Raw genomic sequence first — 16,784 nt, forward strand, 5'->3', positions numbered from 1 at the left:
TTCCACCAAAACTCAAATATGTTTTATAGTCAAAAAAGAATAAATAAAAAACTAAAAACATGTTCAAAATTTGCTGCTCCGAAGGACCGAAGTAAAATATGTGTTTTGGAGCTGACACGTGGCTTTCTTTTTCTTTTTCCTTTTTTTTTTTTTTTAATGGTTTTTTGAGTTGATATTTCTTGGGTTTAATATTTTAATGGAAGAGAGTGACATCAACATGTGAGGGGTGAATATTTTTCTCCTGAGAAAGCTGAGTTATTAGAGATATTCGTATCCCCGATGCGGCCATTTTCACCCTTATATATATATATATATATATGTATATGAAAAAAATTACAAATACAAGCAGAAAAATCTAAATTAGACAACTGACACCTCATTGCATCGAAAGAAAACTAGGAAGCCAATGAAGGCCGCGGCCTAGTTTGATGGATAAAACCACCAGAATTTAGCTCTTGACCAGCATCAAACGAGAACGGAAAAAATATATACAACAGAAGTAGCTCTTTAGACCAAAAAACCAACATTCAACATTGGTCATCAACAGGGTGGAGCGTGGAGGACACGCACGACCGAGTGATGGCCATGTGCAGGCTCGTGAGGGTCACGTAGGGACGTGAAGGGAGGCGATGGAGAGCAGCGAGGCCGAGGGTGAAAGTGGTAAGGCGCATTGGCGAAGAAGGCATACATCAGAAGAAGACAGATCTTGCTTGTAAGATCCATTTGGACTTTCAAATTTGACAAGGGAGCGGCAGTCAGAGGAAATGGTGCAATGAATAGACATCGATTTATTGGAGAGAAGAGCCTCAAAACAAACAGAAAAAACTAAAAAACTTAAAAGGAAAAGGAAGGACCCTTTCAGATAAATCATCAGAGGCAATGGATCCTCACAAGAAGCGGAAAACTCTAGAAAGAAATAAGAGCTTCTCTCTCTAAAAAGAGAGAAACTCAGTGAAGAATTCATCACCTTCACATATTTCATTTGGTCATTTTAGGAGGAGTAGAGTATCTAAATAAAATTTGAGCAGAGATCCGATTCCCAATCATAGAAGTTATCTTAAAAGAAAGCATTGTATCATTTTCTTGTAGTAAAAATAAAATTAAATACACGCAGAGTGCATGTTAACATGCTAAATATTGGGTAGGAGACATACTTCGTGAGAGATGATCATTGAGTCGATAAACAAACAAACAACAAAGTGAGATAGCTCGCAATCTCATAGATGATGAGTAAAATGTGATTGTTTTCAAGGCACGCTGTCATCAACGAGTTTCCAAATCTTGCTTAAACTTGACTGCTTTTCTGAAACAATAATAATAATATCTCCTAAAAAGTGTATGTTCATTTGATCATTTTTAATTATCATTTCCTCACCCTGCAGGGCCTGCACCGTCCTCCTGCATTCCTAATCTGTATTTATGGGATTCTGCATAATTACCCAGCTTCCCTCTATGAACATTCTTACGAAGAGCCTCCATTGTTTTGGATTATAGTTTCCATACCAATGAGAAACCAAAGCAGTCAAACAGCTCAGAAAACCCCTTGTATAGGTTTGATTGTTTCTGTGCACCCAGCAAATATTGATACAAAGAAGAAGACTTCTCAATATCAAAGAAAAAAACTGTTCAACATCCTTTACAACAGCTCTCAGGCTATTTGGAGTCTAATACAGAGTTTCATGGCATGATTAGGGTGTTGAAAATCCTAAATAACAATCCTGGAGCACTTTTTACAAACTTGTTCGTCGCCAAAAAAACAGTCATCTTTATATGAAGAGGTGAAAAGGGTAAAATCTCAGTAACGTGTGGAACTATACTATCATTGAAGCGCTCCCGGACAAGCCAAAGCTTGTAACTTCAACTCAAAAGATTTCCCTGAAGGTTTTAGCATCCAAAAGAAGTGTGCTCAATATTCATTGACAAGAAAAAATTTGCTGAAAAGTTTCACCATCCAAATTGGCCACCAGAGAGGTAAAACTTTTGCTGAAAAGTTTCACCATCCAAAATTACAAGAAAATATTAAAATGCATGTAATGTAATCTAAACTGACTGGAAAAGATGTAACTTCAATTCGTAAGCTTCAAATGAATCAACTAAGACACTTTTTTAATGTGTTTGGGTGGGGAGGATTTTAGTTGATAGCTAGACCTGTACCCTGTTTAGACAATCAGCAGAGGCCTTAGGTCCAAATTGTTTAGGTAAAGTATGACTATTACATACAATAGGGAGACACACAATAAATCTTCTGATGCTCTACATCCTTGGCTTAGTTAGCTGGGCTACCCAGTCCAAATTCCTCCAATATTAGCAAATCTGATTTTGTTCTACTATCTTTCTCATTTTTCTTCAGTTCCCTAACCTCCAGTGCTCCAAATTCATAAAATAACAGGTTCATCATAACCCCCGTCTAATTTTTCTCTTGGATACTTTTCAAGTGAGATTTAGCAGTTGGAAAATCATTAGCCATTTCAACTGATATAAGGAAACTCTGGACTCAATATAACAGCAGAAGTTTAGCTCTCCTTCGAGCAGACAATGTTGATGTCACAACTTATCAACAGCCAATACTTGTATAGGTAACCACAGAAATAATAATAATAATCAACGAAAAAAAAAACACACCAGTATAACTATCTGCCACCTAGCAAGAGAGCACTTAGTTTACCTTCAAGCTAATCCAGAGCTATGTAGCTTATCGCAGTGAGGAGTTGGCAGATTTTTATTCCAATGACGCCTCTGGAGCTCTACGTGACAGTAGCGCAAAAGCATATTTTTGTAATCCTTGATCAAATTGTCCTCAATTTGAGCTCGAGCAGGACTTCCAAGAGGATAATTCTTCTCAAACGCTGATGATTTAACATAAAATTCCACCCCATGTTTCTCAGTCATTGTAGGAATCTGGTAGGAGTAATTCTTATGCAAAGAATAGTCAGGCTCAGAAAAGGGTAGATATGCAAGCAAGAAAATGATCAGAAACGGTAATAATTGAAGAAGGACCAGAAAATTATGTCCTCCATGAAAATCCTCCCTCTGATGACCCGTTTCTCTGGTCCTATAAACACGGCTTGCTCGAAACATGTCACCCTGACCAAAGAAAGCCCTGAATATCTCATCAGGATCAAAATCATCATCAAACAAGTCATGCCCCGTTCTCCTCCTTCTCCGCCTAACATTGTACTGCTGGTTGTGCTCAAATTCCTCAACTAAACCCGTCTGATCATACTGCCTCCTTGAATCACCATCACTTAAACACTTGAACGCCTTGCATACTTTCTTAAACGCCTCTTCAGAACCAGGAGCCTTATTCTTATCAGGATGAACTTTCAAGGACAATTTCCTATATGCCTTCCTAATCTCCTCAACTGAACAATTCTTTTCAACACCAAGAATATCATAATAATCTTTATGCCTCTTAACCTGCCTAATCAATTGGACATGTTCTTCGGTATAACTACGCTCCCCATTTAATCCCTCTTCAGATTTTGCCGGACCAGGCTCGTTCTTACTCTCAGTGACAAACTTTTCATCACTAGAAGACACAGGACACCCTGAATTGAGCTTCCCACACGCAGCCAAAAGTTCATCTGCCTGCAAATTATGATTTAGGCGTTGTGCAATTTTAATAAATTTCAGCGCACGCTCTTTATTACCAGAGGCGATTGCTGCTTCAGCAATATGAACACATCTCACAGCTTCATCCTTATTACCATCCATTATCAAAAACACGCTTCAAAATTCAACAAACCGAATCTACCAAAATTCAATTTGAAAACTTCCCCAACAGCAAAATTAACAACCCAAACACCTAGAATCCCAAGAAGCTGAATCTCAAAATTCGTACTCAAATTGAAGTCCAAAAATTCCCAACAAATAAATGAATCACAAGAACTAGGCAAACCCAGTTCACCAAAATCCACTCAAAAATTCCCAACAAAACTCATAATCCAAGAAATAGAGTTTGAACCAGGTGAATCTCAAAATTTGGAATCCAAAACAGAATGGTCTTAGGTTTTCTGAAATCCCAAGCCTTGAATTGGAAGATCGCCTAATCGATAAAAATGAATGCAAATTAGGGTTCGATCAGCCAAATCGTGCTAAAATTACCCGCATCAACATTTATAAGTATACATTTCTATCACAACTTAACATATAAATTTGAACTAACAATTGGAATCTTAATTCATTGAGAGAAAGAACAATACCAGAGAGATGGCGATAGACCTGCCTGAGACACAGATCAAAACCTCTCAAAAAAAAAAAAAAAAAAAATAGAGAGAGAGAGAGAGAGAGGGAGAGAGACAGTCACTGCCCACTTAGAAGGGCGTTTCAACGGCGAGATGGTTTCCGTCGTATTAACGCCAGCAAAATGCCATCGAGTCGGCATCGACCATCGTCTAAGCTTGTGCGCAATGCTCAGCCCCTACAACTATGGACGACCCAAATTCAAAAAAGCCCCCCCGTTTGAGAAAACTTAGTAGAGCCGTAGAATTTTGGGTCTTAAAGCCCAGTCCATCTTGGTGCATATGTAATGAATGTTTTTGAAGGTCCACTGAAGCAAACGTAGGGTGAATGAAACGGTATAGAACCATTGAACCAGAGGGCCCAATACAAGGTGTAGGCTCGTTCTTTCTCGCTCATTCTCGATGTGGTTTTCTTTTGAGTCTCCTTCGTAGAATTGGGGATAGATTTGATCCAGCACTATACTTTTTTTTTCTAATTTTTTAAAAGCAGAAATGGGCATGAGCACTTTTAGGGGGCAAAAGATTTCTTCTAAATTAGATTGTAGGAACTTTTTCCTACATAAAAATTAAAGTCAAGAACACAACCCGTAAAATCGATACGAAATAAAAAGATAAGGGTGAAGAATCTAACACATTTAATTCTAACCCATTTAATTAATAGATCGAGTAATGGTTTATCAATCTAAACCAATCTTATTAAATGAATTAAATTCCTCTACATTTCATTTGAACTTATTCATTTATAAAAAACCAATTACCTAAAAAGATCGTGTTCCAAACAAAAATAACATACATAATAGAAGTTGAATAAATTTTTTTTTAAAAAAAAGGAACCTCACGCAAAATAAACCAACATTCAATATTTACGAAGTTATTTACAGGCATCGCTTAGGACCCAAAAGTAAATCGACTTGGCTTTAATATGTATGCTATTACAAGATCATAGCTTGAATGAAAATAGAAAATTGAACTAGAATTGGGTGGGGTGCGCCAGCCCGTGCTTTAGTGCAACGCATGGGCGACGCGCAAAGGCCCCAGTAGCAAGCCACTGTTACGAGCCCTCCCCCATAAAAAATTAATTTAATATCGTGTGACCCATTGGGTCACGTATCAGATATTAAACTGATAAGAACAGATACTACACTTGATCTTAGCCAAAAGGCCGAGAAAGGTATGAATTGTTCTGTTGCTTACTTCTTTTTTTATAGCATGCTTCTGCGTCGTTCTTTGTGTCACCCATCCCGTGTGGGACACAAATAAACAAATCAATTTGCTCGCAAAGGCTTAGCATCCTATTATCCTATGCGTGGCTGTAGACTTGCTTGTCGCTAATGCAAAAATTGGCCACGCAATCTGCCAGAAATTCATTGTAATGTCTGGGTTCATCTTTATGCGATTACAATATCTGGGTTCATCTTTACATTTTAATACATTGGTTTTTAGATTAGTCTTTTGGAAGTTATAATGTCTGGGTTCATCTTTTGCTTATTGAGGTGCTAAGAGAAAAATCCTTTGAAGGCTTTCTAATCTGCATGGCATTCAGGGTGCAGAACATTGTGCTGTTTGCGATTTTTAATGTTCTGGGTGTTTGATTGGAGTTTGTGGGTTTCCATGGTTATCGGTAAATTTGGTATATGTTCTGGGTGTTGATTGGAGTTTTGTGGGTGAGCATATCTTGTATATTTTCTCTCTGTTTCTTTGCTGGGAAATACTATGGGTGAAACAGCGGTTGCGGTTAGTAGCTAAAACCGCTAACTGCGTAGTGGTTAACTGCCTAGGCTGTTAACCACCTGGTTAGCGGTTAACCGCTTTGAAATAATTGCTTTTTTGGGCCTTTTTTTTTTAGCTGTTAACCGCTTTGAGATAACCGCTTTTTTGGGCCTTTTTTTTTTTACCGATTTTAGGCTGGTTTTGGACCGGTTTTAGGCCGGTTTTGGGCTCACTTTAAACATTTTTTTTGCTCATTTTAAACGTGTTTTTTTTTTTGCCTTTTCATGGCCATTTTAGCATTAAAAATTGCTATATACCAAAATTTTGTTAGACACCTTTTACAAATCTACACATCATATAATATACAAATAAAATTACAACAAAATCATCATTTCACTTGTAGTCTTATACACAACATAGAAAGAAAATAAAACACAAACAAGTTCATAAACTCACAAACAACCAAAAAAACCAACATGGTTGAACTTGAAGCCCATTTCAATCAACCAAAAAAACTCATTTCTTCTACTTCTATATTATATATATAATAAAAATATAAAACCTAAACAAAAGTCGAGGTTTGGGGGAATCGAAACTAGGAATCCTAGGTGAAAGAGGGGCATAATTACCATTGTTCTACAAATTATTGTTATTTATTATATGAAATATATATATATAATATAAATATATATTATATTTAAAAAAAAGCGGTTAGCGGATTTTCAAAATATACTAACCGTTAACCGCAACCGCCTAGGCAGTTAGTAGTTTTTACTAACCGCTTTCAAAGCGGTTAGGTGGTTAGCGGATACGGTTAGGCAGTTTAAAATTTCACCCCTAGGAAATACTAGAGAGGAGCCATGGATGGTCACTTTGAGATCTTGCAGGAGAGATGGAGCTCCTTCGTAGAGGGTTCCCATGGCGGATTTTTTTTTTTTAAAAAAAAAAAAATTTTAAAATTTTTATTAATATATGAACACGTGTCGGTTTTTTAATAGTGTTGACATGGCTTTCCGTCAAATTTTGGACGGAATTTAGACGGAGATATGATATCCGTTTTATGAAAACCCGAGGTAACCCTGTGATAAAAACTAAACCCTAGAGGGACAAAGAAATAAAGTGGTTAAACCATAGGGAGCAAAAAGATATTTAATCAATTATTTTATTTGGCAAAGGTATATTCTCAAGAACGGGAATGACTAATTTCTTATATAGAGGATAACTATCTTAAGGAATGAAATATATTTTTCATAAATACTCATTTTATTTTATTTTAAATTTAAAATAAAATATTTTTAAAAAAAATAAAGTGGGTGGCCGACCACCCATTGCCACCCCACGAAAAAGGTCGGGGGTGGTTGCCCTCAAGAGTGGCCGAGACCACCCCAAATTTGCTTTGAGGGTGGTGCAGGGGTGGTCTGGCCACCCCAGGTTTGCTTTAGGGGTGGCCGCAGCCACCCTCGGCCAGTTTTGTGGGTGGCTGACCACCCCATGTGTGGTTGGCCAAAAACTTAATTTTCTGTTTTTTATTTTTTATATCTTTTATGGTAAAGTTCACATACCTCCTCAAACTACAATCAAATTGACAATATCTCTTCAAACTTTAATTGTGACTATGTCTTCACAAACTACCAAAATACTGTCAATGTCCCCCAAGGCTATCAAAAAGAAAAAAAAAAAATGTTTTTATAGAATCTATATTATAGATTTTCCAATAAGACAAAAGTATCCCTATAAATTTGAAAAAAAAAATTAATTTGTAATTATTTTAAAAAATGAAAATTTTAATCTAACAAAAAATACGATTTCTTTTTTAATTTTTATTTTTAAAAACTATTTTTCTAAAAACAAATATATTTTTTAACGAAAAAAAAACGAAAATTTTAAATTTTTATAAAAGAAATCGATTTTTTTCCAATAAAAAGGATTTTTTTTTCTTTTTTCTTTTTTTTAGTTTTAGGGTTTTTTTTAGAAGTTTTAGTATTTTTTGTTTTTATTTACTAAGGGTAGTTTTGTCATTGAGGGAATATCGACAATGTTTTGGTAGTTTGAGTGGGACATTATCACTATTAAAAATTTAAGAAAGATATTGTCAATTGAATGATATTTTGACTGGATATGTGGACTTTCACTTTTTTTAATGAGTTGAAAAAAGAACAAAAAAATAATATGAGTTTTTAATAATTTTGATTCTATTCCGGTTAGAGTATATGTGTGTTACATAATCATTTCATATTCTACAAACCAAACAAGGGCCTTAGAGCATGTTTGAAATTACATTAAAAAGGGTAAAAAATACTTTAAATGCCAAACAAAATTTAAAAAAAAAAAAAGAAAAAATCAAAACTTCATTAAAATCCTCGTGCAAAAATGGAGCATCGTTCAATATTATTACCGACTCTATACAAAGTTTGCTAAGGGTCAACACTAAATCGTCGTAGCTTTGTTACGCTATTACTGAAAATAGCTATTATCATAGAAGAAATTTGAACTCGTATTGGGTGGGGTGCGCCTGCCCGTGCTTTAGTGCAACGCATGAGCGACGCGCGAAGGCCCCAGTAGCAAGCTACCGTTGTGAGCCCTCCCCCATAAAAAATTAATTTAATATCGTGTGGCCCATTGGGCCACGTATCAGATATTAAACTGATAAGAACAGATACTACACTTGATCTTAGCCAAAAGGCCGAGAAAGGTATGATTTGTTCTGTGGCTCGCTTCTCTTTTTATAGCATGCTTCTGCGTTGTTCTTGTGTCACCAATCCGGTGTGGGACACAAACAAACAAATCAATTTGCTCGCAAAGGCTCAGCATCCTATTATCCTATGCGTGGCTGTAGACTTGCTTGTCGCTAATGCAAAAATTGGCCACGCAATCTGCTTTAGCTTCACTGACTTTCGTTCTACCAAACTGGCACCCTTATGTCCAAAGCAAAGGCCATATTCAGGGTGGACAAACACATATCCGTGGCTTTGACAAGAATGCAACAAATTAATCCAGAATTTTTTTTTGCTTCTTTGGAGCACCAAAACCCCGTTTAAATCAGTTGCCCTCGTTGGCTTGCAATTTAATGAAGTAGCCAGAAGCCATGGCCACAGTGCTTTTCTAAGAATCAATGGGGAAATTAAACCTCAAGAATCACTAAATTCTTGTCTCTAATTTAACACCTCCAATATTGAAAAACTTAGGTAGTAGCAAACTTCAAAGGCTTAGAGATGAGATAATCCGGAGAGAACTCCGATTATTCTTTCACTGGAGCCATCTCCAGCTAGCCAAACGACACAGTATTATCAACGTAACATGTTTCAAAGTTGATTAGAGATAAATGAAAGACCCTGCAATTCAAATTGATATGCTTTTTATTGTCGTCGTTTGCTTTCGTTTTTATATCTGCTTCGTTCCTTTATCATTTTTTCGGTGTGGGATCAGAAAAGCTTCCCGTGCCGAGTGTGGAAGCACACCCATTGGCCGCGTCCGTATGTGTGTAGTTATTACACTTAATTTTTATTCCTTTCAGTGTGGTTGTTTTTTTTTTTTTTGAAATATTCTGAGTGTGGTTGTTACACTTGCTTCATGCTTAGCCATTCTGTTGGGGCAAACATTCATGGCTTTGATATGGAGGGAAATAAGGCCTAAAAGCTTATAATGTTTGCTGCAAACTAAAGAAAATTATTACTTTGCGACAAATAGGTGAAAGAGAAATATCTACTCTTGTATTCGCTAATACTTACTAGAGGACCTACAATCCATATTCCATAGTATAGAAAAATGTTAGCATAAATGAAAACCAAATGACCAATGAGTGTAAGCTCTTGAATCAAGGTCTCAAAGCCTGCCTTTAAGCTTCAGTTGCACCTTGATGGGAAAGTATATTATTAGAGGCATCAGTTTTCTTCATCAGAATCAAAAGATTGTCTTTTCCTCAAAGATTCCAATACATCTAAAGGCCGATCGCATTGTGAAGTGCTTGTACCACCAATACAAGACTTGAGTTTAGGCACACTTAAGGAACTAAGAGGTGGTGTAGATGCCCCCTTGTTAACTTCCCTTAGCACGGAACGTGCCGTAGCTGCAGCTGCTGCATCGGCCATTGCTGAAGCCAGTTTTGAATCATTTTTCAGCTCATCGGTCAACTTATTCTGGGCATGTTTTACCTTAGAAACATATGGTGACCGATAGCCACTTGATTTTTGCATTCTCGCAACAGCCTCTGCAGCCGTTGATTTGGCCTTTGCAGAATCATACTTTTGCATGTCATAGATGAGCTCTTTCTGAAGCTGCTTATCAGCAACCAATATGTCATCGATCTCATTCTTGTAGTCCTTGAGAAGGATTCTGAGGCATTCCATGAGGGATCCTATGAGGGGGCTGTTCTTGCTTTCTAGCAGCCGTTTCAGCTCTATAAAGATGGGGATGGTATTTTGGATAAGGCCCTTTCTGACTGCTTGAGTTGCAGCCCTTCCTCTAGCAGCAGCTGCTGATGCTCCACCATCTCCGCCTTCTTCATCAATATCTGCTGAGTCAGACGATGATCCGCGGTTGGATGTGATTCGTATCTCTTTGCATGCAAGAATTTGGAAAGCATCCTGCTCCCTCAATTAAAAAGCAGATTTTACATTAAACCTTGTGATCACCTTGATAATTAGTCACAATCTCCTAATGTATGAGCTCATCCAAAGCAGAAACACAAAAAGGCACAAAATTTTTAAATACGTGTTAGATTAGTACCTGCAGAACAGATTGTCCTGTAATATCTTCTATATTGAGCATACCATCAGATGCTGCAGCAAGAATCTCTGCACATAACTTTGCAAAGGTGGCTAAAAGGTGCTCTGGAGCCATTTGTTTCAGAAGAGAAACATAGATGTGCATTCTTTTAGATCTCGAATTCTCATCATTACCCCTGGAAATAACATACTAGTTATAAATCTGCATGCCCATTGTGGAGCTACTTCTATTCTTCCAAATATAGGACAGTACGAACCTGATGGAGAAAAGTTTGCTCTCTACTTGTGAGCCCTGAGAATCAGTGTGTCCACTATGGGCATGGCAGTCATTCAGAACAAAAATCGCTTCCACAAAACTGTTATAAGCTAGAAGAGGTGCCTTGACTGCAAAAACGTTATACATTAGAGTCAATGCCCAACGACAAACATTTACTACCAACTACTCCTGACTGCAAATTTGAATGCTTGCGAGAACCTTATCACCTTTTAAAATACTCCGGAAAAGGTAATCGGCGAGTTGTCTTATCTTTTCCGATTCGTCAACAAGCGACAAAAGAAATCGGAGGAATAGCACTCCTCTCCACTTCACATAGTCCCTCTGATTATGATAATGAAGTCAAAATGGAAACATATGAATGACATCAGAAATGAGAGAACACCAGAACAAAAATGTACCTGCAATAATCTTGAGAGCAATACAAATGTCTGCCTTCTCACAAGTTCACATGGATCACAGAGACACTTTGTGATCTTTGCTATATAACTGTTGACTTCAAATAATAGTTAACTATTGGAGACTGTTCAAATGCATACTATTTTTCTGTTGATCGTTTAAAAGGCCTTACCAGTCAACTAGAGCAGTATACCGAACGCAAAAATCTGCCATCATCACTACAAGGTTGTTGCGTAGGGCAGCACAGTCACTCTTTTCAAGCTCCTGGAATAAGAATGCAACATTGAGAAACTTGGTTTCCATTGTTATTCAGAATCCAAAAATACTTGGGGGAGGGACACATGCATGCTACAGGAAAAAAAAAAAAAACATTTTCTCAAATCAGTATCTTTAAATACAGACACACCAGTTGAACCTAATGAATCCTTTGAACCAAAGTCAGGTAAAATATACAGAGAGAGTTTGTGAAAGCTGAGATCTCTTGCAAATACAGAAAGAACCCTGTCATTAAGATGAATGGCTCCTGGTGAATAGGATTGCTAAAGAAAAGTCATAGAAGAAAATTTGTTTCTTAGAAATCCGGAGGATTTGTCACGAAGACATGTTAATGGGTTTACATAAATTCATTTAAAACCATGGGAATGAAATGATGCTAAGTCAAAAGCCCAAACCTGTACAAAAAGAGGAATATACTTCTTTGCAAGTTTCCCATCTGCAAGGCAAATCTTCCCCATTGTCAACCAAGCTTGAATGTATAAAGAGGGAGCTGTTTGTTTTAGAGAAACTGTAGGGCCTGGCAATTTATTTAATTTGGGATCAGAATTTCCAGAAGTGATTATGGTGTGCAATAGTGGAGTAATGGCGTTCATATCAGCAGTCGGACAGACAATAACCAAAGATCCAATCGTATAAACTGCTGTGACTGCTTCTGACAGTAACCTGGACATGACTCCTGCTCTCTTGCCCTTTCTACTTGGTGGTGTGAAAAAGCTGCCGCATTTATTTGCTTCAGAAACCTCTAAGATGTAATTTTCTAAAATCTGTGAAGCTTTAGAGAGAAGCTGTTCTACCCATTTAATGACGAGTGTATCAGCCTCCTCAGGATTTGAAGCCTTCCGCTTGCACAATGTCCTTAGTGCTTTTACATGAGCATCAACCTGCCATCACAGATACTAAATAATTACACACGCTGGTGCAAATAATAAGGAGAAAAAGAAAGTAATCAAAAAATAACTTACCAACTAATGGTCTAACAGTAAACCAAAAAAGAAACACTGGTATATAAAAGGTAAGAAACATCATAAGCACGTGCATGCCCTCAATCGACGTGAGCAATTTATGAGCCAAAACATATAATCAATTCCTGAAGTTCCATAAAAATTTATCGAGCTTAATCAGAGTGCATTGATCCAACTTTTACCATCAAGATCTACTAGTGCCAAACTAGCGTGTTCACAAATAAAGCATTTGAGACAAGAAAAGAAAAGAACCTTCAATGCAACTAGTACACTATTCATGGCTATCAAGTGATAGATACCTCAATTGAATGCATATTGAACTCTTCAATTCGTTTAAGCAAGTTATGGGCTAAATCTGCTGCAGGTTCTGGAGGAAGCTCCACGGAAACATTAGAGATTGTTTGCAAAAGGAAAACACGATCCCTAGCCCAAGCAACAGAATTGGATTCTGTGCCCTCTTCCTCTTCATGTGCATCTCCTTCTGCCAATGGATTTTTAAGGTCACCTCTTACTCTATACTTGTCAAGAAGCTGCCAATGATGATGAAGGAACTCCCAGTCCACTGCTTTTGAAAGGAATGCTGACACCTCAGATAGAAGAAGCCAAGCACCTGGTGGTGCTGTCCACTTCTCTATCAGCATCGATTGCCTCAACCAGAGAGACTCAGATGTCTTGATAATATTCTGAAGAGCAATAACGATTTTGTGCCTAAGCCGTTTCTTCTTACCCAAGCTTGCACAAATTTTCTTCACCCAAGGTGTCACCTCTCCATTGCAAATTTCTCTCAAAAGATCCAGCGTTCCATCAGGAAATAACAACTCCATTTCCCTCTCTAAACTTTTTGGTTTCAGACTTGAATCATGGAAATTGGATTCATTTTGGGGAGAACTTGTAGATCCAGCTCTAGATATTCGGTCCAGAACCAATTCCAGAAACAAATTCTCACATTCTTCTTGAATGCTAGATTCATTATCAGTTATTAAACGTGGAACTGAATGAAGCCACTCCATAGTCACAGTTTCATCTGGAAATGTTCTGAAAGCCTGCGAAGTCAATGTAGATTTTACCAGAAGTTCATGTGTACACAGCAAGATGTATACTAGCAGATGCAAGGGGAAAAAAAAAACACAGAAAATCTTTTTGGGAGCAAGCATAGGAACTCAGACAAAACCTGAAACCAAGAATCCAAATGGGAAAAAAGAAAATTAAGAAGATAAAAGCATAAAGGAAGCCCTCTTGTTATGAACCCTAGATTTTTATTTCCTTAATAAGCTATATCAGTATATTTTGATTATATTTCCCGAATAGGTTATTTCCTTATTGGGCTAAACCCTAGATTTTCTTACCTAAATAAGTCTTGCTTTATTCTTTAAATTCAGTGTAGATGCCATATGACAATTAAGTGAAAAATAAAAATTGGAAGTTGATCCCCTCGAAGTGATCAACTGGAGGTTCAATCCCCTCTAAGTGGTCTGTTTATCGTTTAGTTTTATATTTTCTTATTTTCAATCAATAGAAACCCTTAAGTTCCTATCATTTGGTATCGGCACCCATTTAATGAAGACACGGTCGCCGCCATGAGATCGAGGACCGGATTGGATACATGCCTCATTAATAATCAACCTTGAGGGCAAGGTCGTTTCTAAGGGTAGGGAAATGTTAGGAACCCTAAGATTTTTATTTCCTTAATAAGCTATATCAATATATTTTGATTTTATTTTCTTGATAGGCTAAATCCTAAATTTTTTTACCTAAATAAGTCTTGCTTTATTCTATGGCAATTAAGTGAAGGATAAATATAATTTTGCCAAAGGCAATTGGAAGTTGATCCCCTCAAAGTGAATAATTGGAGGTTCGATCCCCTTGAAGTGGTCAATTTATCCCTTTAGTTCTATATTTTCTTAATTTCAATTGATAGAAACCCCTAGTTCCAATAACCTCTAAAAGGCATGGAAGCCTAACTTTAGTGTTGTATGTCCACAGTTCAATTAGCGGCACCATAATTATATACATCCATATATACTAGACACAGCCAAACAACCAAAAGACATTAGTGGACCTCTCCGGCTAGTTCTTTTGCTTAACTTTAGTTCTTTTGCAAGTATAATTCAACTAGAGGTTCATCCGATCGGAAAACAGCTCTAACAATGTTAGTGTTGAAATGTAGATCAAGTGTCCCAAAGAACTCACTAACACAACTGTGTATGTATATATAATATAGGCACAAAGCAATTAGATATCATATACCAATCATACCATGTAACAAAAACAACACCAGGTCAATGAGAAACAGCTGATGAAACAAAAGCAGTAAATTAAACTAACCTCTGAAAGAGCTGAAATAGCCGCTTTCCTTATGCTAACAAGAGGATCTGAACACGCCATTCCCATGCTCTTGAGCAGAGCTCCATCAAAGGCACCACCTAGAAGGGCAGTCAACTTGGTAATTAGCACAAGTGCAGCCTTCCTCACTGCTGCCTTCTCATCCGTACACCTTTTCCTCAAAAGATTATTCATTCCACCTTCCAATATTTGTTCCCCGGCATCACCAAACCCCATAACTTCTTTCAACACGGCCTGGCTCTTATCGTCACCGGCCAAAAACCCCACTAGCTGCGCCAAATTTGACAAGGCGCGAGCACGGATTGACGTGCTTGCATCCGAACAACGCAGAATCAAAGCCTCCAGACACCTTAACCCCCATGAATCCTTCACTCCACTGTTGGAACCCACGCCCAATGGATCACTCAAAGACATCATAAATATCAAAATAAGATCAACCGCCAAGAGCCTAAGGTTGGCCTTTCCTTGCGTCATCTTCACCACATACTCCACAAACCCAATTCGATCCCCAAGTTCCATAACTTTAACAATCTCCACGATCGACTCCACCGCCAAAGCCCGAGGCTCAGACTTCTCTGGCGCCTTCTGCACCAAGTACCTTGGAAAATTCACTACCGCTTTCTTCACTCCATTAGACACCTTCGCTAATCCCGTCATTCTATTAGTCACAAACCCCAAAGCGAACGTCCGGGCTGGAGATTTAAGTTGAAGAATCAACGGCGACAACGACTTCAACACCTCGGCTGCTGTGTCTGATTGGTCACCATGCTCAGGCCTTAACACTTCGCTCAAGACCCGCGAGCACAATTCAGTTAACCGGTTATAACAAGCGGAATTACCACACAACTCAACCGCCATTACCGGAATCTCAGCCACGGTTTGGACTAGAGACTTCAAACTATCCGGAAACCGGTCCAAATGAATCAAACCCATTATCAATTCCAACCTCTCAAGCACAGGAACCAAATACCCAACATCGAATTCGCTCTCTTCGCTCTCACTGTACGAATTTCTGGCATTTTTCCTCAATCCCCTGTCTCGAGCCCCATCGCCCTTTCGCTTCCGTCTGGCTGGGACGACGTGGGACCCCTCAGCATCGGCGGGCGGGGCTGGTGTCCGGCGCTTGAGAGATCGGCGGATAGAGCGAAGAAGAGAGAGCAACGACATGGGAGTGAACAGAGTGAAAACAGGTGCGTTGGGTGAGAGAAGCAGAGAGAGGTAAACCTTGGACGCCAAAAGGGACAAATGGGTCGGGCCCGAGTCCATGATTAAGGCGATCGGACGTACCAGATGGTTGGGAAGAGAGAGGGACTTGGACGACAGATCGTCGAAGAGGCGGTCCAAGTGTTCCGAATCATTGGAATCGAGGAGGGTTTGGAGGTCTAAGAGAGTGGGTTCGGAGAGTGGGGTTGTGGGGTTGTCGAAGTGGCGGATCTCTTCGAGCTCTGCGATAATTCGGGATATGGGTTCCTCCATGGATGTGACCAGTACAGAGGTCCTGTGGTCACTGTGAAGGTGTCATTTGTGTAAGCCCTCTCTGTTTCGTGTTTTCAAAACAAGCTTTGAATTTTGGCGTTCCCGCTTAAGGAAATAAATAAGCTTGTTAAAAAAAAAAAAAAAGCGAAAATATAAGGTTATATATATATATATATATATAGAGAGAGAGAGAGAGAGAGGGAAATGCTTGGTTGCGTTAAAAAGTCCATATTTTGGCCATATAAATCCTATATGGCAAAGAGCACATGACTCCATTTTAATTTTTTATTGTTTAAAATCTTTTAATTTTAAAATCAAAATTAAAATGATAAAAAAATTAAAAAATAAAAAAAGAGAGCAAGGGGGTGGCCACCCCAGT

The 16,784-nt window shown here is 38.2% G+C and overlaps 2 protein-coding genes and 2 non-coding genes across 7 annotated transcripts; all 4 read right to left on the minus strand.

Annotated features, from left to right (window-relative positions):
- Positions 1-1,524: 1,524 nt before the first annotated feature.
- Positions 1,525-4,415, minus strand: LOC132167484 (chaperone protein dnaJ 49). 3 transcript variants are annotated; one of them, XM_059578477.1, is made up of 3 exons: positions 4,203-4,415; positions 2,666-4,045; positions 1,525-1,875 (listed from the first exon to the last, which is right to left on the minus strand). In XM_059578477.1, the coding sequence occupies exon 2, from the start codon at positions 3,712-3,714 to the stop codon at positions 2,668-2,670; it is 1,047 nt and encodes a 348-aa protein (XP_059434460.1). In that variant the 5' UTR covers positions 3,715-4,045; positions 4,203-4,415; the 3' UTR covers positions 1,525-1,875; positions 2,666-2,667. The 3 variants fall into 3 exon arrangements, with proteins under 3 accessions (XP_059434460.1, XP_059434459.1, XP_059434458.1); XM_059578476.1 differs by having other exon boundaries at positions 1,525-1,983; XM_059578475.1 differs by having other exon boundaries at positions 1,525-4,045.
- An 806-nt stretch (positions 4,416-5,221) lies between these two features.
- Positions 5,222-5,416, minus strand: LOC132168258 (U2 spliceosomal RNA). Its single transcript, XR_009438781.1, has one exon. It is a non-coding gene; the product is annotated as a U2 spliceosomal RNA (small nuclear RNA).
- A 3,036-nt stretch (positions 5,417-8,452) lies between these two features.
- On the minus strand, positions 8,453-8,647 carry LOC132168259 (U2 spliceosomal RNA). The gene has a single exon (XR_009438782.1). It is a non-coding gene; the product is annotated as a U2 spliceosomal RNA (small nuclear RNA).
- Positions 8,648-9,639: 992 nt separating this feature from the next.
- LOC132173917 (uncharacterized) lies at positions 9,640-16,470 on the minus strand. 2 transcript variants are annotated; one of them, XM_059585597.1, is made up of 9 exons: positions 14,912-16,470; positions 12,886-13,629; positions 12,020-12,505; positions 11,521-11,612; positions 11,351-11,438; positions 11,159-11,273; positions 10,933-11,059; positions 10,677-10,851; positions 9,640-10,534 (listed from the first exon to the last, which is right to left on the minus strand). In XM_059585597.1, exons 1-9 carry the CDS (start codon positions 16,403-16,405, stop codon positions 9,833-9,835), a joined length of 4,023 nt encoding a protein of 1,340 aa, XP_059441580.1. In that variant the 5' UTR covers positions 16,406-16,470; the 3' UTR covers positions 9,640-9,832. The 2 variants fall into 2 exon arrangements, with proteins under 2 accessions (XP_059441580.1, XP_059441589.1); XM_059585606.1 differs by lacking the exon at positions 12,886-13,629.
- Positions 16,471-16,784: the final 314 nt, after the last annotated feature.

This window comes from Corylus avellana, chromosome ca1, assembly GCF_901000735.1.
Source record: "Corylus avellana chromosome ca1, CavTom2PMs-1.0".
Classification (NCBI taxonomy): domain Eukaryota; kingdom Viridiplantae; phylum Streptophyta; class Magnoliopsida; order Fagales; family Betulaceae; genus Corylus; species Corylus avellana.

Coding starts and splice junctions, on each gene's coding strand:
- LOC132167484 (XM_059578477.1), bottom strand. CDS start 3,714: ATGGATGGTAATAAGGATGAAGCTGTGAGATGTGTTCATATTGCTGAA.
- LOC132173917 (XM_059585597.1), bottom strand. CDS start 16,405: ATGGAGGAACCCATATCCCGAATTATCGCAGAGCTCGAAGAGATCCGC. Junction 11,613..12,019: donor ATATTCCTCTTTTTGTACAG/GTTTGGGCTTTT, acceptor TTCTTATTCCAG/GAGCTTGAAAAGAGTGACTG. Junction 10,535..10,676: donor CAGGACAATCTGTTCTGCAG/GTACTAATCTAA, acceptor TTGAGGGAGCAG/GATGCTTTCCAAATTCTTGC.